This window comes from Cryptomeria japonica, chromosome 10, assembly GCF_030272615.1.
Source record: "Cryptomeria japonica chromosome 10, Sugi_1.0, whole genome shotgun sequence".
NCBI classification, from domain to species: Eukaryota; Viridiplantae; Streptophyta; class Pinopsida; order Cupressales; family Cupressaceae; genus Cryptomeria; species Cryptomeria japonica.
Window position 1 is genome coordinate 135939258 of NC_081414.1, and position 25125 is coordinate 135964382.

At 41.0% G+C, this 25125-nt stretch overlaps 1 protein-coding gene across 7 annotated transcripts in view; it reads left to right on the forward strand.

Annotated features, from left to right (window-relative positions):
- LOC131027166 (uncharacterized) overlaps nucleotides 1-25125 on the forward strand; it is a 183713-nt gene that overhangs the window by 132352 nt on the left and 26236 nt on the right. For 6 of the 7 annotated variants that reach the window (XM_057957163.2, XM_057957159.2, XM_057957162.2 and 3 more), the window contains 3 exons: nucleotides 4864-5049; nucleotides 5171-5265; nucleotides 5371-5468. In XM_057957163.2, the coding sequence (XP_057813146.2) occupies nucleotides 4864-5049; nucleotides 5171-5265; nucleotides 5371-5468 (379 nt within the window). The remainder of the gene's footprint in view (nucleotides 1-4863; nucleotides 5050-5170; nucleotides 5266-5370; nucleotides 5469-25125) is intronic. The other variant, XM_057957165.2, reaches the window with a different exon arrangement.

Below are 25125 nucleotides of genomic sequence, written 5' to 3' on the forward strand. Positions count from 1 at the left end.
CGTCAAAGGACCCCAGTTCGTCCGACGATGTAGTAGAGTTGGATTATATACCTGCTCCTCCTTCCTAGAGTGACATCGATGCATTTGGAGCTGATGATCCTCCCGCACTTGACATGCTAGACACCGAGCTAAGAGTCATTGAATCAGCCGAGCCGAGTAACCAAATTGAGGAAGGAGAGATTCCATCCATTCAGGAGATCAAAGTACATGAACCCACCCAACAGAGTCGCCATGAACTGCTGCTCCATAACGCTGCCAAAGATGACTCTACCGTTGAAGGAAAGCAAAAGACAGAGGAGACCCGCGAGCTCGAAAAGACTGAAGGGCTACCATCACACAAAGGCACCAGACAATTGTTCAGTGAAGTGGGAGAAAACTCTGCTGCAAGCAAAGAGCTTGACACCTCCTCCACTCCTCTCGTAACCGAGCAGCTGCAAATTTGTGATGAGACGGCTGAAAACATCAAAGAACAGAGTGAAAATTTAACCATAGCATCAGCCCATATTGTACCTTAGGAATGGTTGATTGCTCGAGCCGAGTGCAAGACCGCCACAAAGTCACCCATTGATTTGGAGGACATCTTCTCACGTATAGATCAAGCTAAAGCCAAGGGGAAGAAAAAGCCCAGGGCATATTCCAAAATAACCAAAGATGACCAAAGGAACCATACTCTTCACATTGCCACCTCGCCTGTAGACAAGCCAACAGATCAGATCACATTGGCAGATTATAGCATCACAACCATCCCCATCGGACGAGCCACTAAGGAACAGGAAAAGGAGGAATTCAAGGATTCAGTACAGAACATGCTCAGGCAACTTGAAGAGACAACAGTTGAAAAGGACATGTATCGAGCTCGTGCCGAGCAGGTCGAGGGATACATCAATCAACTCCTGAGACCATTGCACAATGCTTCCGAATCCCACATTCCCCCGATGGCCTTGGCATAGAGGACCACAATAGAATTTGAAGGAGTACGGGATACTGTGAGGGCCATCAGAGAATGGATACAAGGTATCAAAGGGAGGGGAGAATGAATCCTTGAAGAAGTAAAAGAGATGGCTCACCATCGAGAGACCACCCTGGTCCGGCTATTTGAGGTAAAGAGGGAATCCCTTAGAATGCATGAAGTGGCTGCCACTACTCTTCCCCTCATGAGAGCTCTCTTCTGGACCCATGCACAAATTCCTACATTATCCACCATCCTAGATCCTTATAACATCAACACTCTTAAGGAATGGTACTGGATTATCACCATGAAGAATGACACAAGAGAAATCATTGATAAAGAACACGATGCATGCGAGACAATTCTGAACACCATGCAAGAAGTCGGCAAAATGATCCTCCGATCAATGGTCTCAAGATGGCAAAATGACTTGTCCGATGAAGTGATATAGCCGGACTGGGAGGAAAGACTAGGGATGGATAGGATCACCTATTCCACTAACGACCTAAGTTTTGTTGGTCAATTCCAGTCAGACATGTTGTGCTTCGAGCGTAATCGTTCCAACTAGAAGGATGGTTTGAAGCACGTAGACCAATACCTTGAAGGCATACAGTATAAAATTCGCCATCCTCCTATGCCTCCATTCAGTTTCCTATTCCAATTGTGCCTCAGGTTCTAGGAATATGTTCGTGAGGAACATACAGCAGGTCGGGAGCTTTGGCAAGAATATTTGCACGGCAAGGATGAATTCCTAGAAAAGGGGTGTGAAGCTGAAAAAGAAAAAGTGCTCTCCTAAAGTGTTTTTTTCTTTTTAATTTTGAAAAGTGCACTTTTTGGCCAAAGGGTCATGTTTGACTTCCAAGTCAACTAAATGTAAAACTTTATGTGTATGCACCTCTTTGGATTATTTTGGATAAGTTTTAATTACCTTTTTGGGTAGTTACTACTCCCTTTGGGGTAGTTGCTAATATTTACCCTCCAATTATGGGTATGCGTACTCTTTTGTAAGGATGAATCTGGGCCTTTAGTTTATATTAGATCTTGGCCATTCATCCATTTTTGAAGCCTATTTAAGGGACTAGTTTTCCCTCATTTTTGTAAGAAGTTCATAGATTGTTGTTGAAGCTCTGGCGAAATTTATAGGATTTAATGCAAAGTTAAGACTGTTTCAAGTTTCCCTGTGAGTGCATGGTCTCCTTCATTAATCGAGAATTTTCAGTTATGTTTCTTTTCTTTATATAGCATTTTCTGAGTAAACATCCGATAGAATCCTCGCTGTTCATACCATTAGGGAATGGCTGATTGTCTTTCCTTCTGCATGGTTAATCTGAACCTTTCGTATGCTTAGTTCGGTTATTGAATGTTCACTGAATGAATGTCAAAGTTCTGATTTTGTATTTAATAGCATGAAAATTCAATTTTTCCTTGAAGATCGCACTAGATTGATGCAAGTATTGTGCTTAAATGGCTGGTAATGCTTAATTTAGTTATTTGGAGGTGTCTGTCTGTTTATTGAATCTGCTATCTTAGTTAAACTTTATATTTTCTGTACCCCTCTCTCTCTCTATCCCCCCTTTTTCATTTTTTTACCAAGAGAATCCGCAGTCCTATTGAAAACAATATCAACCCAATTTAAACCATTCGATAAGCAAGACTATTAAAGTGCTAGGGAACTCATCCAACAATTATCCATATCACCGTAAGTCCCCTTGTGTTTCTAGCAAAAAACACATCAAACCACTGAGTAATCCCGCAGTCAAGACCTGACGAACGAAACCTTGAGGTTGTCCCCTTTGATCAAACGCAAGAAATAGCATTAGGGATTTCCTTATCTCAAGAGAGGATAGGATACTCAACGAGTTCATTCTATTCTGTGTTGGCCGTATGGAGTTTGCAGCAATGCGATTTCAGACACGTCAACAAAACATTACACATGTCATATGATCTTCAAACATGCAATATTTGAAATTTCATTATTCATGAATCATAATCAATGATCATACTCATCATAGTTTCAAGTTTCAAGTTTCAAGCTTCAAACTTTCAAATGTATAACATAATAACAGCATCATAAGTTTATAAATGTTTACGTACAAGTCAATGTCAAAATAAGAAATCTGAAAAACAACCAAATAGAATCTACATTCTTCTCTTTCCTCTTCTAATTTAGCTCAATTTTTGAAGCCTAGAAGTAGAAGGTGCTATGGGATGAGTTGTTTGTTGTTCCTCAAAATCAAAACTGTCTTCGTCCTCCTCCATTGCATCCAATTCTGCTGCTTTTGCTTCTTTTGCTGCTCCTCTCTCCAATTCTTCAAGATCTTCTTTAGTGAGGAGGACATCATCATCATTTTGTTCATTAACAGTCCATTCACCATATAGATCAATAACATCCAAGTCAATGGACTCATGTGAAACACCCTCCACCTTTCTAATTTGAAGGGGAAGGTTGTACCTGATGAAGACAAGATCATTTAGGTGCCTGGTTCTATTTTGATCTCCTAAGCTTGTCTTCTCCTTTTCTCCAAACCCTACTTCACAATGCAGACCTGACTCTATTTTGATCTCGTAAGCTCGTCTTCTCCTCTTCTTCAAACCCTGCTTCACAATGCTGACCTGGCTCTATATTGATCTTGTAAGCTTGTCTTCTCCTCTTCTTCAAACCCTACTTCACAATGCAGACCTGTTTTGGACACCAAAGAGCAGAAAGAAATGAAAAAAAATCGCTAACATTTCGATTTTTAAGCTTGCTGTGCGTTTTAAGTATGCCGCGAGAGTCTTGGCTTGGGATTCACGAGTCTCGACCTAGGACTCACACGAGTCTATCGCTAGAAATCGAGAGTCTTTGGTGGTGACTTGCAGGGATGTGGCTCGCAAGTCTGCAGCAGGTCGACTCGGCGCGCCGTTGGCATGTTTTCGCGGAATTTTCCATCTGTGAGTCTAACGACAATGTTAAGACCTTGACATAGCTACATGCTGCCCTCAATATTTATAGTTTCAACAAGACATCCTGTAACTTGGTCCTATATAACATTCTTTCATCCTTGCTCTCATGCATCACTTCTTCTCTACATGGTGCAAGTCATTCCAGTGACAGTCAGGCCAGTCCTCTTGCTAAAGCTTCTAACAGTACAGTGAATGAAAAAAGATGAAATCAGTTTGGTAGCCCCATTATCACATGGAACTGAACAACCATGGTGAACAGCACCATCAAGTTAAGTTGGATCCATTGCTTCTACCATTTCAAACCTCAGTACTTGGGTGTGTATCAAATTAGCTTTATATTAGTTGTTGTTTTGACATGCAAGGTTGTAAGTGTGTTTTGTTGATAATATAGTTTCATATAAGGAAGATATACTTTACAGTCTTGTTTTAAATCACAAACTGTTTGGCCAGGAACATTTCAGTCTTTTAATTTCTGCAATTTGTTGATCTTTCAGCAGTTGCTTCTCCAGCCCAGCAAATTATCTGTTTCTCGTGGAGTATTTTCATCTGCTATATTTACAATTTTTCCCATCAAAATAATAAATGATAGCACCTGAAATATTTCTTCTTTTTGGTTTACTTAGTGCAAGCATCTTAAACCTATATTGTCTTGCTTTGTTTTAAATATTATTAGACATATATTTCCATATCACAGACTTTATCCTTAGCTTATTGTTTATGAATGCTGCTGTTTAAGTTGCAGGCCTAGGTCAGAAAGACATGGTATGAATTGTGGGATTCGACAATTTAACTGCTATAATAATTAATAACCTTCCATTTATCTGTATTATTATTTGGCATATGCAATCAAATTATCAATTGTTTCTTTAAGCTATTATATCTTTCTGTGGAATTTTGCATTGAATTTTTTATTTATTTTGGTTCACAGTATGGTTCAGATTATGATTGCATGCCTTTCTGCATGTTTATAGAAAAGCTTGAATGGCAAGCAAAAGAAAGATTCACAATTATCGGCACAGGCAGTCACCGCTCGTGCAGCTTCACGAGCCATGGCTGCAGTTGCACAGAATATTATTGCTCCAAAAACAGCCTATGAGTTTGAGACTATGTGGAAAGGGTTTTCAGAAGATCAGTCTGCACAATCAGAGCTACTAAAGGTTTATTAATAAATGGAACTTAAGAAATGTTTCTACTTCTATGTATAATAAACTTTTGTTGGAATTTATATCATTAGTGATTAGTCTCAACACTTATGAGTTTATGTTATCATTGTTCTAGGCTATGGATCCATCATCTTTGCCGAAAGTATTTAAAGACGCTCTGTCAGCTCCTTTGTTGATAGATATCATCAGATGTATTAAGTGCTTTTTCATGTAAGGTTTTTCCCTTGTAGATTTTCTCAGAAAATGTGAATGAATTGCTTATAAGCTATATTTCATGCTTTCTAGTTGTGTTAATGCTTAACTTTTAATTGACAGGGAGAATCTTGATTTTTCTCTTCACTCCCTAGAAAATTTGACCAAGGTTGGTCGATTTGACATGACCATAATGTGCCTTTCCTCTAAGGATAAAGCTGGTATGGTAAAATTCACTTTTAACCAAAACCTATAATAAATCTGCACTATCAATTTTTACTCTTCTTTTTTCACAAAAGCTGGGCTTGTTTGACTCAACGTCACTTCTTCTTGCAATTATAAAGGATGCTTTAATTTATAAAACTGATATGGTAAAAATCTCTTTTAACAAAAATCTATAAAGAATCTGCACTATCAATTATTACTCTTCATATTAAAACAAAAGCTCTTTTAATCCAAGGATAAAGCTAGTATGTTATACATCTCGTTTAACCAAAACCTATTAGGAATATGCACTATCAATTTTTACTCTTCTTAATATCTTATTGTTGATCAAGCATCAGACACTTATTGCAACAAAAGCTGGGGCCTGTTTGAATTCAACATCTCTTCTGCTTGCAATTATAGAGGATGCTACAAATTTATAAAACTCACATCAGTTTTCTATGCTTAATAAGTTAATACATTTTCAGAAAAAGTTATTCCCTATGAAAAGACATTTCTTGTGCTTTTTGTTCTATGGTCTTTACCTCTTTTGAGACTCTTGATGGCTTACATGCAGTAATTTTTGCGTAGTTTGATGGTTTCTCCTTTGTTCTGTGATTATTGATACTTGTCTTGAGGGCTGGGAATGCATTGTCTTCTAATTGTATTGCACTTGGTCTTATTTGTGAAGGGGAAGTTGAATGGTTCAAAAAGATTAATGAGGGGGAAGTTGAAAGGTTAAAATATTGTAAAACAAATTAGACAATGGTAATTGCTTAATTTATTGAAAGAATGAAATATACATATACAGGCAATTACATTGTTGATGTTTTCTAAAGAAACAATCAAACACCAAAGACTAAATTAGAAACAAATCTAATCTACCTATAATATACAATATTGACCATTAAATAATAAGATATGCTAATATTAATTTAATACCCTCCCTTAATGGTCAATTTGTCAACTACACAAAGTTGCCCCCTAAACTTTGCAAAATTGTCTGGGCTCAGAGACTTGGTGAGGATGTCTACAGTCTAATCCTCAGTTGGAACATATTGCAATTGAATTGATCCATCTTTGACAAGGTTGCGGATGAAATGACAATGAAGCTCAACATTCTTGGTTCACTCATGGAAGATTGGATTTTTGGCAAGTTTGAGCACCCCTTGATTGTCATAGAAGAGGGGTGAAGAACTTGTTTGAGACATTTGCATGTGAGAAAGTATCCTTGGAAGCCAAACTGCCTCACAAGCTGCTTTCACTATTCCTCGATATTCTGCTTCGGTCGAGGGAAAAGCTACTGCTTGCTTCTTCTTGCTAGTCCATGTGACTGCACGTGTTCCTAGAATGAAGACATACCCAGATGTAGACTTTCTGTCATCAACAGAACCTACCCAATCTGGGTCTGTGAAACCAATAAGTCTAGGATCTTTGCTTCTGCCATACAAAATGCCATAGTTAGAAATGCCCTTCACATATCTCAGCACACGTTTCACTGTAACCCAGTGATCAACTTTAGGAGTTGTCATGAAGCGAGAGATGTAGTTCACTGCATAACTGAGGCTAGGTCTAGTGGCAGTGAGATAGATGAGACTGCCCACTAGTTGCCTAAACGAGGACTCATCCACCACATGTGAATCTGAATTGGCTGACAACTTCAGCCCTTTTTCCATAGGTGTAGAGGCAGGTTTGCAATCTTGCATCCGAAACTTATCAAGTAGACTCCTGGCATACTTCGACTGAGAGATAAAGATACTGCCATCAGTCTGCCAAACCTCAACACGTAAGCAGTAATGCAGAAGTCCCAAGTCTATCATGTCAAAGGACTGGCACAAACTTTGTTTGATCTATTCGATCAAAAGTGTTGAAGTACCAGTGATAATTAGATCATCAACATAGATGACAAGCTCAAGAATATCACCACCAGTAGTTTTGACATACAAATTGGAATCGGAAGGACTCCTTTGAAAACCTTGATCACTGAGGTACTTATCAATTTTTATGTACTAAGCCCGAGGAGCCTATTTTAGATCATAGAGTGCTTTCACCAGTCTGCATACCCGATGTTCTTTATCGACAACCTTGAATCCTGGAGGTTGCATCATATAGACTTATTCCTGCAACTCACCATTGAGAAATGCACTCTTGACGTCCATTTGATGGACTTTCCAACCAAACTGGGCTGACATGGCAAGGACAAGCCGAATTGTGCTCATTTTGGCTGTAGGAGCAAAAGTCTTCTCATAGTCAATGCCTTCTTTTTGTGAGAACCCCCGAGCAACTAGCCGAGCCTTATACTTATCAAGGGTTCCATCAGCTTTATACTTACCTTTATACACCCATTTGCAACCAATGGGATTCTTCCCGGGTGGAAGATCAGGGAGGACCCAAGTGTTGTTCTTAAGAAGACTATGGTGTTTAGTCTCCATAGCTTGTTCCCACTTAGTTATACCTTTAGCCTCTGAATATGTCTGAGGCTCATAAACACTGTGAATGTTGGCCATGAGAGCAAAATTAATTGTATGTTGCTGTTTGTGCTTGTTTCTAGACAATCTACCCTCAATTAGTTCATCACCATGAAGATCATCAATAGTCTTGGCCCACCACTTAGGCCAGAGAGTGGAAGTGTCAACATTTAAAAGAGGTGGATCAACATAACCAAGAATATCAATAACAAAGTCATTAGGATACTGCTTAGGATTCTCCTGAGGAAAGTTGGGTGGTGCAACAACATGTTGTAGAGACTCCACAACTTTAGAGTTTGTTGAATCCCTCCCATCAGGTGGACCTAAGGGAAGACGAACACCCAAATCCTTAGAGGCTGATTCTCAAAGCTCAAAACAGGAGGAGAGACCGGAAAAGGTCCTCATTCTTCATCAAAAACAACATCCCGACTAAATATGAGACGATCAATGTCTACATCAATCAGCTAGTAAGATTTGTGATTGTCACTGTACCTGGTGAACATGAGTTTTTGACTCTTAGAATCCAACTTTGTGCGCTTGGCATCTAGGATCCAAACTGTAATGGTGAAAAATTTGGGTTTCCACCACAAGAAGGATGAAACCTCTAATTTTATGAATCGGGAACCATTACATTTAAAAAAAAGATCCAATCCAATAGATCTAGTCACAAACCAGTGTTTAGTCTTTAATGTGAGGTTGGTAAACTCACGGATAAAACAAGGATTTCCCACACGTACCAACTATTCATGTAACAGAACATTCATATATCAAAGCATAAGTAACAACAACAAACAACTATACCAGAAGAATGATATCTTTATTGAATTCTCAAGAATATGTCGGTACAATACCATCCTGTTGACGTGTATTTTGTACACTATCAAACACAGAATAAAATACCCAAGGGTACCTTATCCTCTCTTGAGTAAAGCCTCTGAATGCTGAAGATATCGCGAAAAGGATCAATCAGGGTGACTTCAAGGTTCTTTGCTGTAGGATCTCTACGTGTGGATAAGCTCTCTGTGGTATGATGTGATTTGCTAGAATCACAAGGGGACTTACACTTGATGACTGAACTTCTGATTTGCTTTGAATATTGCTGGAACACAGGATTTTTCTGCCTTAGATTTGAAAAAAAGGAAAAAAGATGAGGGTGAGGAAATAATCTAATCCTAATACTAAGAATGTAAGAGCAATGATTGAGCTTTGATGAAATTCTAACTAAGTCTTGTTTTGACATCCCAGGACCATCTCCACAAGGTTAGTGCGATCTTCGAAGGAAAGCTTTATGATGTTCAAATCATCACTGCAGGCATAGACACCATTAGGCTAATGCATATCAATGAAGAAGCGACAATTGAAGTTAAGCTTAAGCTGAATGATTCTAGTTGACTACACAAGGCAAGTCTGCAATCAACAAACTGCTAGTAGTATGGATATACGAATTTCACCATCAATCAAGCACATTTCTTCCACTCATCTAATAACATGAAATCAAGTATGAGAAGTATAGAGACCATGCAAATTGTCGAATCGACCCATAAATTTCACCATTTCTTCAATGAAGTTTTACAAGTCTCTTACAACAACATCTTGGCAACAATCTTTGCCTTCTCTCTCTACTCTACTCTAATTGCTATTCTATCAACTGCTAATCATCTTCTAACTACTCTCTATTCACTAACTCTATTCTATTAAATGCTTCTAACTGTCTTTACAAAATGAAGAGTCGGGGCTTATATAGTGCCCTTAATACAATTCGATGGCTGAGATCAATTTGAGATCAATGGCCAAGATTCAGCAATGAAAACCCTAATTAGGGTTTGTTACAACCATTACATAACATTTAATGCTCGACCAATGAAATAATTGTATTGCTTGGGCACATGTCTTCTCTAGAAAAATCGACCAATGGATAGCCGAGGTAGGTACATCGGAGTTTGTGCCATCACTTATGAGTTAGGTACATTGAATCTGGACATGCTGAGGTGGATCAATCCGACTGGAGGAGTGATGACTGGGATGCCACCTCATTTGGCACTTGGTTGATACTCACTTGATGTTGCTGAGAAGCTAGCTTTAATTAACTCTTCTGAAACTATCTGCTTCTTCAACGAACCCTTTGCTCTGACTTCTTTTGTCTCTGATGTGCAAGATGATGATGTACCTCACCTTGGAATGCTGGATTGGAAGAAGTTGCCCTCGTTGATGTTTGATCGAAGAAAGCCATCCTTGTTGATGCTAGACTGGATGAGGTCGCCCTTGTCCTTGCTTGATCTTCCAACTCTGGGATCTCCATTTGATGTCTACACAAAATATTAAAGTTAGTCTTTTGAGCATCAAACCTTAAAGCATGAAATTTAAGACCTTTCAAAGGTAAAACTTAAGATATTAATTTGAAAAAAGTCATGTTAAATCAAGAATTACACATTTTCAAATTAATAATGAATGGAATTTGGATCTTCAAGACTTAGACTTTACAAAATTGCAATGGGATCACAATAAGTCTTGAATAAGAACTTCAAAAAAGTAATTCTTCATACCTTCCTTTGAGTATTTAAGTACAAAACCTTGAAAAATGAAGGAAGAGGACCAGATTTTGTTGGGCAAGATTTATAGCCCTCCCTTGGATGAAGTACGCCTCCTTTAGCCTTCAAAAGAGCTTCACCTTCCACTAGCTTCTCCAAAATCTGGAAATTCACCTTCAAACTTGCCTTCAAAAGTCTAGAAATTATCCTCCAATCTAGCAAGAAATTCGCCTCTCCAATAGCCTTCAAGATGAATTTCGCCCTCCTTAGTCTCCACACTTGGTAGAAATTTGCTCCACTCCAGCTAGATTTCGCACCTTCAATTAGCTCTCCAAATTCGCACTTTAAAGGATGATTGAATGATTTGAATTGTGAAACAACACCTCCAATATATAGAGCGCTCACCTTCCACTTACCCATGAGGCCGACCTAGCAAATAAAAGGTGAAATAATACATAAAACCTCAAAAGGAGTAGGCCGACTTGATAAATAAAGACAAAATAATGCCTTGTGCGCTCAACCTTTAATCTTTTAATTATTTAAATCCAAAATTAATTTTAGATGCCTCCACAATAAAAGTTCGATTTTTTGAGGCTCAAAATTAATTTATTAAATGCCAATATGTTCTTTATTAAATGCCAATTTAATTAATTTTTTCAAATATTTCGAAGTTGGCAAGTTTGACATCTAATGCAATTTTGGAGGATATCAACGCTCAAATATGGTAAAAATAAAGAATGCCAATAACTTCGCCCTGGACCCTTGGAGAGGGACAGGAGCGAACTTTCAATTTTGGCCTTAATCCTTCATTTTTAATTGCCAAAACTTCATCTAGGCATCTAAATGGCATTTTTAATTGGAGCTTTGAGTTTGATTTCACTTGATCTCTAGGAGGAAGGTGCCTTTAAGACTTTTTCGCCCTGGACCCTTGGAGAGGGACAGGAGCGATTTTTCACTTTTGCTCTTAATCTTTCATCGTTTAATCGCCAACTCTCATTGTGGGGTAAGTAATGATCTCTTTCATCCATTCCATACACGTTTACTTTGCTTTTGCAAGGCAAAATAGGTGTTTTAAAGATTTTCGCCTTGGTCCTCCAGTGAGGGACAGGGGCGACTTTTGCATTTTAGCCTAGGATTATCAAAAACTTTGAAGTCAAATCTTTGTTCACCATGTTTTAGAAGACATTTCTCATCTTGCACAACCTTGCCTTAGCGTAATCTTGGAGGGAAATTGTTGATTTTGTAAAAATCGCTCTGGACCTTTGGTGAGGGACAGAAGCGCTTTTGAGTCCTTGTGCAAATTCTTGATCGCTTCAATCTTCAAATTACCCTCAAGGCGTAGAACATCACACTTCACTCCCTTTTGAATCTTGGAAACGAAAATATCATCTCAAAATGTAAGGTAAATGGGCACACTTAGAAATTTCGCCCTGGACCCTTGGAGAGGGACAGGAGCGAATTTGCAAATTGTCATCAAAATTTGTAATCCTTGCATCTTAATTCCACCTCAAGGCATTTCAAACATCATTTCAAACTTGCGCCTTGGCTTAGATTTGTCCAATCTTGGAGAGAAAGGCCAGATAATATGTTTTTCGCCCTGGTCCCTTGGAGAGGGACAGGAGCGAATTTACCCTTCTAGGCAAAACTCCATCATTTCATTGTCTTTAATCAAGTCTGGATGCTCTATCACGTTCATTTCGTCCTCCACCATGCCTTTGATGTTCCAATTTGACCAAACAAGGTCAGGAATGACTCAAATAAGCCTTTTCGCCCTGGACCCTTGGTGAGGGACAGGAGCGATTCGCCTTGGTCCTCCTGAGAGGGTCAGAAGCGAAATTCGCTCTGGATCCTCAGTGAAGGACAGGAGCGAAATTTGACTTTTTGAACTCTCTATCAGGATAATTTTTATGGAATATAACATTTAAGTGACATTTCCTTCTTTCTTCTTTCTTATACTTTAAGTTATATTCCATATATACTTTCAGGATGTTTGAGAGTGGTTTCAAACCTCCAGGAGTTATATTGCAAAATCTAGTTTTTGGAGGTTTTTCAATTTCCAGACTTAGTCAAATTTCAGGATTAGGACCTTTAGACTTAGCCAGATTTCAGGATCAGGACATCACTCAAGCAGGACTTGCTATCCATTTGATCCCCTTGGCGACACTCAAAATGCAAAGGCTAACGGACAAAACCCTAAAAGACCTGAAAACAAACCCTAAAAAGAAAAAAAAGCAGAGGTCCCCATTTGCAATGGGGCGATGTGTGAAAACGTCACAACACATCCTTGCTGAGGTTCCATCCGAATCATATATAGACTCGACGGTTGGCCAAGTTGCCAACTGTCACTAACTACCAACTACCCCACGGGAACCTCTCGGAGACTCAAACATAAACATAAACATAAACATAAACACCCATCCCAACTACAAACTAACATGTGTTATTGACCCCTAACATCAGTCCCCCCAAAAAGTAGTTGTCTTCCAGACGACTAAGACAATAGGAGCTGGAATACAAAACAAAAGACTAGGATTGAGAAGGGGGAGGAAGCGTCCCTGTAGTGGTCGAAGGAGAAGGTTGTTGCCCTGTGTGAAGCCGAAGGTTCTTCTCTGCTACCAACTGCCGTTCTCGTGCCTTTTTCACCATGTGCGTGACTTCCAATAGTTTTTTGTCTTTTTGCTCTATCTGCAAGGTAAGCTTGACCACCTTTGCTGCCAGTAATTGCACCTCCTTCTGCATGCTGCAACGAGCCTCATAAGTAGTCACCTTCGTTTCTAGCTCATCTCGCAAGTTCTTTTCTGCTATCGCTAGCTGTGCATGCTTCTCCCCTTCCTTCTCTAGTTTTGCCACATACAGCCGCTGAGCCTGCTGGTCTATCGCATCTGCAGGTACAGATCCCAGAAGGATCTTTCCATACCGCGCAAGGTGGCACCCAAGGTGCCCACTCCTTCCACTAGTCGCATGCACTTAGTACCATCACCGATGTACTACTGGTTGGCCACCCCTGCTGCTCGAAGTGGTGCGCAAACTCGTCTGCACATCCAGAAGTCATGAAGTGGCGCAGTTTCTTAGCATCGGCGGAGTTGCCCACATCCATCTGCCCAGTCAACTGTTGCATTCCACGTGCTACATCTGAAATCCCCTGTAGCTCCCAAAGAACCGTTGGAGCGAGCCTGCTGGATCGCTAGGATCTGGTGGAGTGAGGTGAAGTCCTGCCAGTAGTCCTTCTAGCCTACTTTCCCCAACATTGAGGATCCTCGGGCTCTGTCCACCATTTCTTGTTGCTCTATTCTGCTCCTCAGCAGACATCCTCTCATCCTGATTTGTGATAGGGGTGGTCCTGTTCTGTGTTTGGTTCGGTCCAACGGCCATGGCGTGTGGTGAAGGCGAGGGGGAAGGGTGAGGTGTGAGTGCAAACTGCCCCAGCCACCCGTCCAACGATGCATCTATATCCTCATCCGTTAGTGTCTCTAGTACTGCCAACTCCTCCAGACCATCTCCCATCATCGGTACATCCCTTGACTCATCTTTCTCTGCTGGTACCATACTAGTACATGGTGGTACAATACTAGTACATGTCGTACTAGTACATGTTGGTACCATACTAGTACCTGTTGTGGCAGTAACTGAACCTGCCGTACTAGTACCAAATCCCTGTACGACTACCTCTTCTTCCCCTGGTACGACCATCTCCTGAGCAATTTCATTCGGACTATGCTGTACGACCTCCTCTGCCATCGTCCGGTTTGCCATACTGGTACGATCCATGGCTGGTACAACTTGCGACTCAAGTACAACTAAACTTATTTGCGGCATTGACACCTGCCGTTGTGCCGATGGTTCTCCTTGATTGATTTTCCGGAACGACACCCCTACTTGTCATATGTCTCTGACCGGACTGGCTACTGTAAGTGCTTCCTGTGGTACCAAGTGTGCTGAAGAGGATAATTTTGAGGGTGTAAATTTCACCCGCATGTTCTTCCACTGTGCCCGTAGCCCTCCATGCTGCTCTTCCTCTTCCTCCTCTTCCTGTTGCTGCGATTCAGCTTCCCCTTCATCCTCTCCCGTTGTGTGTGGTGCCATACGGAACCCCTCATCGCCACTCTCTTGCTCCTCAGTCTCTTCGGCCTCTTCCTCAGAATCTTCGGTACTGCTATCATCTTCAACCTCTACAGATACGTCTAGCTTCCTCCTCTTTGTCGGTTGCGCGGTCTCACCAAGTGTGTCCAGATGGGCATAATAGTACATGGTCGGCTTATTAGGTTCCACCCTTTCACGCGGTTCGAAAGTCCCCACATTTCTGGTAGTACTTGCAGACGTACGACATCCATGAATAGGCTGATGGCATGGCAGCACATGTAAAATGTCTTGTGTTTTAGCTTGAGAAAATCATGAATTCTTTCCGCCAAAAGTTGCCCCCAGTTGTACACTTTGCCACACTTAATCCTATTCATTAACCCTATCATCCAGACGGCTATGTCGGATGCCCGACTGGCTCTTGTGAGGCGACTTTTTACCAAGTCCAATATTCTGCATTCTCCTGGTGCGATAAACGCACGCTTCAACCCCCTACCTTGTGAGGCGACTTTTTACCAAGTCCAAGATTCTGCATTCTCCTGGTGCGATAAACGCACGCTTCAACCCCCTACTGTCAGACCAGGCGCTTTTCCATTGCTCTTCTGTGAGGTCATCTCTGCATACCAAATCCAACAACCACTTATTCTTTTCCTTGGTGAGCTTCTTGGCTGGTTTCGTTGCAGATGCTCCCTTCTCGGGTATACCCAATACCCTCATGAAATCTGCCAATTTGAATGAGACTCATACTGTGCAGCCCTGGAACTGAATGATGGAAGCCCTTTCCTGGCAGTTGTATCCGGATACCATAGTCTGTAGCACTGACTCAAAATCCTTAATGTTGAATGTCGGCATCTGGATGGCATGGTCTACCTCAGTTTTTCTGAGGGAGTCCTTTATCACATGGTCGGGGGAAGTTTCCTCCCACCAAGTACGACATTCGTTGCCCATCACACACTCAAAGGCTACATTCTCCGCCGTGATTCCCTTTGGATCCTTCTGCACTTTTGGCCTGATTTTGGCTTTCTTGCTATCGTTGGCTGGATCTGTAGCTGTCATGGTTGCACTGCAACTGCTTTGCCGCGTTGTCCTGTCTTTTTCTCGTCCTTGACCATTATTATAACGGTTTGCAACCCGCCAATTGGTATGGACCATTGGACCAATTGTTGCCTCTACACCGTATAGATTAACTCGTGCACTTCCGTTCCCTGGTCGTACGACCTCTTCAACCTGCGCCAACTCTTCACTTAGCTTCACACGGATGGCACGAATCTCTGCATAGATACCCTCAAACTTTTTATACAACCGCTCCTTGCGTGTACAAATGTCGTGGAGGAGGGGATTGTACAGATCTTGCACGTACGGTATGTTCGTTTTCTGATCGTATAGTCTTTCTCCTTTATCTGCTGGTAACCGTACAAGATCGTACGACTTAGTTTCCTGTGGGTGCAATGTTCCGCCGTATGGTATTCCTCTCTTCCACGTATGGATTCCTCCCCTTGCAGGCCGTACACCGTACATGCAATGTCAGACTCCCTTCTTTGCCAATCGTACGCCGTACGGATAACTCAGACACTCCCTCGACTGTCGTACGCTGTACGAGTGATCAACATACCCCCTGTCTGCAGGCCGCATGCCGTAGTGCCTTTTCCCTGTCTCGCCTGGCTGTACACCGTACGGGCTATCACCGACGTACGGACTCCTCACTCTTCCTTCGTCAGGCTGTACGTTGTACGGTTGTACGGTCTGTCAAGGCCATATGGATTTTCTGGCTTCTGTACCGTTTGTGCTTGTATTGGCGTGATGTGTATGGACCTGTACGACCTTGCTTGGCATTTGTTTTTGTCTTTGCAATTTTTTCTTCGATAGGCTCTTTCTCTATCTCGATTCTGCCTATGTGCTGTGTACAAATAAGCTCTATGGGGTTTTAAATAATCATTTGGTCTTTTCAGGGTTAGGCTTAGGCTTAAATATTTCATTAATTTTTTATAAAACAATTGCCTCTTTATTAATTGTATTTTTTCCTCACTTATTTCCCTTACTTTTGCCTTGCACTTTAATTTTTTAATACTCGCCAACCTTTGCCTTTTTTATCTCCTCCATATGCTCTTTTCTTCTTATTTTTAATATCTCGTCTCTTATCAATTGTTTTAATTCTTTTATTTGACAACACTTTTTAAATGTTTCCACTTTGAATATGATCCCAGCCTCCAACATTTTGTTGATTTCCTCATTCACCTTGGCTGCATAGTTCTTGTTCATCCTGTACGGTCTCCTTCGTATGGGTTGGGGTCCTGGTACGAGGGATATGCGATGTATGCACAATTTCGGTGGTACCCCCTTCAAGTCCTTGTAGGTCCAGGCAAAGACGTCCTTGTATTCCAGAAATATCTTGAAAGGTGTCGCCTTCAGTACGGGGTTCCAGTCATCCCCTACGAGTATCACCTGCGGGTCCTCGTCCTTGCCTAGATTGGTTTTTTTCACATCCCTTTCCTTGTACTTGATGGGTTTGTCTCGTTCAAACTGGTGGGCTGGTGTGTCATCCACCCGTGCCATTCCCTCTTGGTACCTACCGTACTCCGGTGGGAATAACTGTTCTTCCATACCGCCACTTGATTCCCCAAACTCGCATATTTGCAGCATGTGGCACTCCGGGTGGAAGACCTTGTAGTCCTCCATCTGCCAATGGAAGAGTTCGGCCAGTGAACTAGTTCCATCTTCGGAGCATCCGTCTAGTTCCAACACTCCTTCGTTGGGTTCCTTCCCTCCTTTGTCTCCTTCGGAACCCCACTCCCATCTATTTGAGTCCTCCGAGTCGGAGTCAGACGACGCAAGCTCTTCACTGACGGAATGATTCCTCAGATCAATCACATACTTATGACCTTCACTCTCGATTGAGAGTGTATTCTTCTTCCAGTTATGATTGGCTCGAGCCATGATCAACCATCCCTTCCTAGGAGGGCAATGTACGCTTTTCTCTCTAGTGGAATGACTATGAAGTCTAGGAGGAATTGTTGTGTTCTGATCACCACCTTTTGTGCCATTAGAGTCTCGAGGGGTTTGATGCTGTGCTGATCCGCATCGACGAGGTGAAATGTTGGTGGCCAGAGGGTGGGCTTGCCCAGACCTCTCCAAGTTTCTTCCGATAGCACATTGACTCCATACCCGCCATTCACAATGGTGTTTGTGAGCTTCTGGCCCATTATGTCCATCTCCACCACGGCAGGTTTTTGTCCAATGCTTACCATGAGCAGCATAGGGTTCATGGCATCCGTACCAGGTTCCTTCATTGGAGCCGCACTAGGTGGTTCCGTCGCTGTCCGGTGTTCCTGGCCAACGATGATGTCACCGACTGCATTTGTCAGGGCCATTCTCAACTGTGGCATGACCTACAGAAGGCCGGATACCCGTACGGGTATGGTGGTCTATAACATCTGCTTAATGATAGTTTTCTCCGGTCATGACCGAAGTGGGGTACTGGCAGCCGGGTGCGAGGCCCTTCGTTCTTTTGCCATCGCCTGCTCAATATCTGCCCTGGCTTCCTCGAGTCTTTCCTTCTCCGTGCGAGGGTCAGGATACTTGGCTTTCTTGTTTTGCAATCTTGTGATTGCCAGTACGCCTTCCTCCGATTCTTCTACCTCCAACATATTCACCCCTTTTTGCTTTGGACACTCTGTGTCCTCATGATTCCCCGGACCTCACCATTTGCACATCAAACTTTTTGCGTCATCTCCATTTTGACATTCCCGCGCAAAGTGACCCCATTTGTTGCATTTACGGCATTGGATCATGGGTCGTCCCTTTGCATCGTATTGGATTCTACTCCTTGGCGTGTTATTATTGGACTTGTTGTTACCCCGCCGGTTGTTTCGGTACCCTCCAGGAGAGGCGTTAGAGTTTGCTGCCGGCTTCGGAGGTGTCACTGGCGGTGTGACTTGGTCGGGTTGGGCGTAGAGCACTTGTGTGCTCCGTGCTTTTAAATTGTATGGGCATTCCTTAATGGAATGTCCCATTACTTGGCAGATGCCACAAAAAGCTTTACGAGGGCAACTCCCCTTAGTGTGCCCTTCTGTCTTGTCGTCGGTGCACCATAGTTCCTTTCCTTCTTTGCCACTTTCTTTGTCAGCCTTTAGTTCTTTCATCATCCTCATCACATCCCTTCGGAGCGCTTGCATAGTTTTGGACTCCCCATCGCTGTCTTCATCCGTACTGTCACCATCGCTCACCTGACTCTTCCCTCGGGATGTCTTATTTTTACTTTCAATATCCATCGCACGGTTGTATGCTTCGTCATACGAGGGCGGAGGGACCACCTTCATCTTCCATCTGAGAGACGGTACCAGTCCCTCAACAAACCATCTCTTCTTGAGGCCATCAGCCGACTTGTTCTCCATCTTGTTGAGTAGTTCCCTCAGCCTTCTATTATATGCCCGCACACTTTCACTTTTTCCCTGCTTGGTATTGTAAATCTCGGCCACAATTTTATTGTCATCCCGTAGGAGTTTGAACTCCTCTTGGAAAGCCTTCTTCAGATTGTTCTAGGACGTTTTATACTGGGCATCTAGGTCTGTATACCAATCAATTGCTATTCCTCGCAGAGTGGCTCAAAATGCCTTCAACCAGTAATCCTGGTCGTCCTGGCCATTTGCCTCCCAAATGGTCACGCATGTCTTAAAATGTCGTATGGGATCCTCCGACCCGTCGCCCATGAATTTTGGAAGCTTTTGTTTCTCCGGGGTGTGTGCCATTGTTTTTGTTTGGAGGGTTTTATGTAGCGCTTGGAGGTTACTATATGCCCGGAAGGTATTATGTTTCTGGAAGGTACCGTACGCTCTTGACCTGGTTGGACCCTTGTCTGCAGGGCTTTGGTCACCCTCGCTCCTATAGTCCCTCCTTCTCGGGGTTTCTGGATCTGACCCTCCTATTTTGGTTTCCTCTAACAAGGACAAATTCTTGATGTCGGATAATGTTGCTTCAAAAATATTGGCGACCTCTTCGTGCAGGTCCCGTACTGCCTCCTCTCCTTGTTCAAAATACTCTGACGGGTTGCTCTGCGACTCGGCTCCAAAGTCTTCTTCATTCGACGTTGAGTGTGGGGCCTGGTCGACGAGATCTTCCTCTGCTACTTCTGGAAGTGGCAGGTTCCTGGCGACCTCTGCCAACTCCTTCCACGTACACGGCCTTTGTCTCTCCCGACTACGACTCTGACTCACACTCCGACTTCTGCTACGTTTCCCAGGGCTCTTCGAGTCAGCAACCTCCCTTAGCCGTCGTCTCCGCTCGACTTGTTCTTTTATACAGAGAGATCTCCGTACAGTTCCCTCGTCTACTCCTTCGGTGGCAGTGGTATGTTTGTCTTTGTTTGGCCGTAGGGGCATTAAGAGCCAGTGGTACGGCGTCGGCTTGTCTCCCTCTCCTCTTCCTCCCTACGGTTCCGCTCTTCGTACCTTTGGAGTACTTGTTGCCGACGGAGTTCCCGTGCAGTTTCCTCCCTTCGGTCTTGAAGTGCAATCAAATTTCTGGTGAGTAACCTTGGAATACTTCCGAGCAGGTCAAAGACGAGAGTGCTGACGGTGAGTTCACCACGTATCGTGCCTTCAGAGACGGCTCTCTACTGAGCCTTCCTTTGCATGTACTGCGTGACCGACACGTCCCACAACTCTACCAAGTCTGCCGTCAACTGATCATCTCGTGCCTCTTCCGCGGTACTTTCTTCATGTGTGTCGCTGTCAACGACAATTAATTATTGGTTGAATGGCCGGCCCATTAATTCCTTCCGCCTGCTGTCCTAGGAGTGGCTTGAGCCTTTTTGCTGAGAGGACTGAGTTTTCCCATTATCCTTAGGAATGGATTTAGCTAAGAAGGCCTGTTCTGTGGAGGATGAACTAGCATGTTACTAAACTGCTGTTTCTAGCTATCCTGCTGCAGAAGCTTCTTGCAAAGATCTGGAAACTTAAAGTCAACATTAGTTGAGGTAATGTTGAGCGTCTCAATAAACTACCATGTCCTTTTCCTCCATCTTCCAACCAATCGCCTCCAACTAATCACGGATGTCCTTGATGTTTGTGTGATGCTCTTGCAGAGACATCTTTTCAGGCATCATTATGGAGAACAGTTGGTTCTTCAGAAGGAATGCATGGATCTTGTTTGATGTCTCATGGAGATCCTTTAGATGAGTCCAGATCTCTACAGTTGTCTTGCCTGACGACACTTGAGGTAGCTAATCATCAGTAACTGAAAGTTTGATAAGCATCACAACCTCCCGATTGCGCTCATCAAATTTGTCTTGATCCTGTCCAGCTATTGTAGGAGTTTCCATACCCAGAACGAGCGTATCAAGGTGGCGATATTCAAATATGGTCATTATTTGTTGCTTCCAGGTGTTGTAGTTTCAGCCATTGAATCTCTAACTACCTTCCAACATAATGTTGGTCAAAGACACCCTCTTTCACACTTTTTGAGGCATGAAAAACGAGATGAACATAAATGATGGAGGGGTTGGTTAAGAAGTTACAAGCTGCCAGCATGGATTCCAATGCACAAAAAATAGGTTCAAAATGGAGGCACAAAACCCTAGGTCAAAACGGGATGCCCAAAATTTTTCTGTGAAACCCTCGTTGTGCAGAAGGAAAAAAACAGAGACTTAGAAATTTTCAGAAGAGATGAATCATGAAACCCTTGAACAAGTAACCAAAGGGTCTGCGATTTCCTTGACTCGTGACAAACCCTAGTTGAAAAAAACACACGAACTCAAAGGCTTCCATAACAAAATCCAGAAATTTGCAGGTTGCAACAACAAAACTCATCAAGAAAGGAAGCAAATGCATTGCCATTGCACACAGACCTGACATTGAACACTGAACCCTGTTAACACACAAAATAAAAACTAGTTGCAGAGAAAAAATCCTGCGAATTTAAAACGCGTCAAAGCGCGGGTCAAAAATTGTCGCAGGAACGGCAAGACGTCACGTGAGCCACAAAACCGGAAAGAAAGTCCTATCGCGTGGGCATACAAAGTTGCAGGCAAAAAAAATACAGCCCCGACGCTAGAAAGAGATCGTGTGGGTATGATATAGAGACTTGAAAACAAATGCGAATAGAAGAAAGAACAGGTCACGGCTGGAAACAAACCCTTCAAACAGCAAAAAGAACAGAGGCTTGCAAATTTAATCTAAGAAAATACCTTTAGAAAAACGGCCCATGAACACCCAAAATCACAAAAGCTTGTGATCAGACCATACAGAAGTTGCGCGACGCAAAATTTTCAAAAAATCTCACGTGATTTCTCGGATCAGAAATTACAGAAAAAATAGACCTTGAAGAAATTCGAAAATTTTCTTAGGAGCCAAGAATGTTTTCCCGCTCTGATACCATGTAAAACAAATTAGACAATGGTAATTGCTTTATTTATTGAAAGAATGAAATGTTCATATATAGGCAATTACATTGTTGATGTTTCCCAAAGAAACAATCGAACACAAAAGACTAAATTAGAAAAAAATCTAATCTACCTATAAAATACAATATTGGCCATTAAATAATAAGATACGCCAATTTTAATCTAATAAATATACAAAGATTATGGAAACTTTATTCAGTACCTAGGCATTTGATAAATGTTGAGAGTTATTATTTTATGGACTTTCATATCCCAAGAGTTCATCACATGCCTCCTATTGAGTCTCTTGGACTTAGTAGTACTGCTCCATCAGTCTTCACAATGGAAATTGAATTTTCCTAATTGATACCGACTTCTCATCATTGATATCAGAGGATCATTCTGGCCCTCTCCTCCTTACCCTTGCATTTATTTGAGTGAATATTCAGAATATTGATTTGCATTTCATGCAGGCCTTTGAAAACTGTGTACAGAATTTTGATCACATCATTGAATGGTAAAATGCTAAAATCTTAACAAAATATTTTGAAAGATTTGTGTTTTTACTATTGATTTAAGTAGTTAAGTCTATTCAAATTCTACACGAAATGGAAACCAAGTTTTCTGAAAAAAATTTAAGATTTTATTAGTTTACTGATCCATGGCATGATCAAATTCTATATACAGCAATGAAAGGCACGCATGAAATGCATGGGTATTTTGTATGTGTACCTCTCTCATGCTTCATGCTATACGCTTATTTACATGTTTTGTCTGTCATGTTTTCAGCATAATTACTACATGTATGTGTGTGCTCCTCTAAAGTAAGTCTTATATATGCTTCACATCATGTTTGATGTGCTTACATCAAGTTCATTCCATGTGTGTTTACAAAGCCATTTCGAATCACGAATCATCTTGAAACACTCCATGCTCATTTCTTGAGGACAAGCAATTTTGGGCAGGGCAGACTGTAATGTCCCCATTTTGAAATAGGATTTAACTAAGTGTGATAACCCTTATATCATGCTCATTATTACTTTAATCATTTCAGTATATTCTTATTATTAAAAAGATTATTATTATTCCCAAAATGCTATTAAAGAATTATCCACAATTTACCCTTATCTAAATATTACTTACAATTAATAAAATTATCCATTTTTTATTATTATTAGTATCCTTCGTTTATTAATATTCATTATTAATATTCTTGTTATTATTACATATTTATTAATATTCTTATTAATATTACATATTCATTATTAGTTCATACACCGATCTGAGATTACAAACCTAAAGATGATCATAATAAGCATCCAATTACCATCTATCATCCCTGCCATCAGAATCACACTTATATTAATCAAGGTCATTAAAGAAATGTGTGCCACAATAATTATACATGAAAAGATGCAGTTGTTAACAAACAGCAAAGGGTGTGATGCATTATTAATTGCAAGAAGGCAAACTTGAATAAGTTACGATTTGCATTAACTAATGAAGAAAAGATGCAGTTGTTAACAAACAGCAAAGGGTGTGATGCATTATTAATTGCAAGAAGGCGAACTTGAATAAGTTACGATTTGCATTAACTAATGATAAATTAATTAATGAAGAGGCACATCCAAAAAAGACAGCCATTATAAGGGATATAAGATGTCAAACAAATGCATTCAAAGGGGCACGGATGAAAGAAGGTAAAAAAGAATAAGAGCAGATATAAAAAGAGGAAATAGGGAATACATCAGCAGTAACATTGACTGGGGAGAAATACTACGGGTAATAATACGAGGCTGATAATATTATTAAATATAATAGGTGGTTATTAATATAATATAATATTGTTAATACATATGATGCTGATAATGTAATATACTAGTGTTCATTCAATACAAGTAATATGACATAAGAAGAGGAATATAAAAGAAAGCCACAGCAGATCAGAAAGAGAAAAAAGAAAAATATAATGGTTATAAATATAGATATTGTTATAATAATAGATATTAATATAATAATTATAATTATTATAATATCTTTTGGAAACTGCTCTGCAGTAATACATAATAATTCATATAACTCGTAATTAATAAATATTTAAATGATTTATAATGAATCAGAATAAGATTAATTATCTAGTATGATAAATTAGCAAGTACTTGATAGACTAAAGAAAGATAGAATATTACAGATTTGATTCATGTGCAGATAGACTTGTCACTCAATCAAGTTAATTTAAGTCATAAGCGCATAGAAATAGATTAATTATGGTTAAAATAGGTCTAAACCAAATAGGGGACATTACAAGCACCTGAACGAAGCTGGAAGTCAATAACATGTAAAATAACTTAAATAAACAATTTTCATAATTATCTTAAGTTCTGATTTTGAATGATTTTCATGTTTAAAATCAGAATTTTAACATTCTATAGCACAATTTCTGAAAATAATGGAAACTTAGATCATAATGTGGGCATTTTGCCCTCTAGAAACCTGAATTTCAGACTTAGAACAAGTCTGATTTGATCACTCAAGTCTGAATACACCTCACTATACTCAGAAAATGGGGAAATTTGATGTCAAAAATGTTGTCGCAGGTCTGATTTTCTGAGTATGGAGGTCTGAAAACGCCTCTGCAACTGATCTTCAATGGCTGGAAACTCTCATAATCATGGCGCCACACATATACATAATGCGATTTGCCCAATCAGCTGAAAATCACCACGTATTTGTCCAAATAGATGGCTGGAAGTAATGTCTTAGTCTGCAAATGAGAGGCTGGAAACAATGTCATGCAAGTGAATGATGGCTGGAAATAAATGTTTCAGACTTCAACCAGCCATGGCACCTCCTTTCTCAGCCCTAGCAACCTCCGATGGAGAGGCAATGGATGCCTCAAATAAAATCGCACCCTCACTTGGCAATGGCGCACTTCAAATCAGCTCTTCCAGCCCTTCAAACATCACATCAGTCACAAAATAATAATATATTAGGTGCTGGACTGTCTTTTATTCATGTTTTTACCTTGAAAAACCACCACACAACCAATGTGGGAAAATCGACTTCCATCTGGACATTGAAATTTGATCATATCCATGTAATTCACCTCCAGGTGGAGATTCACCCTTCATCGGTACTCAATTTCCCATCAAAATCCTATCAAATTCCATCATGTAATATCCCCTATTTATACACTGTCAAGTAACAAGAGAAACATCTATATTAT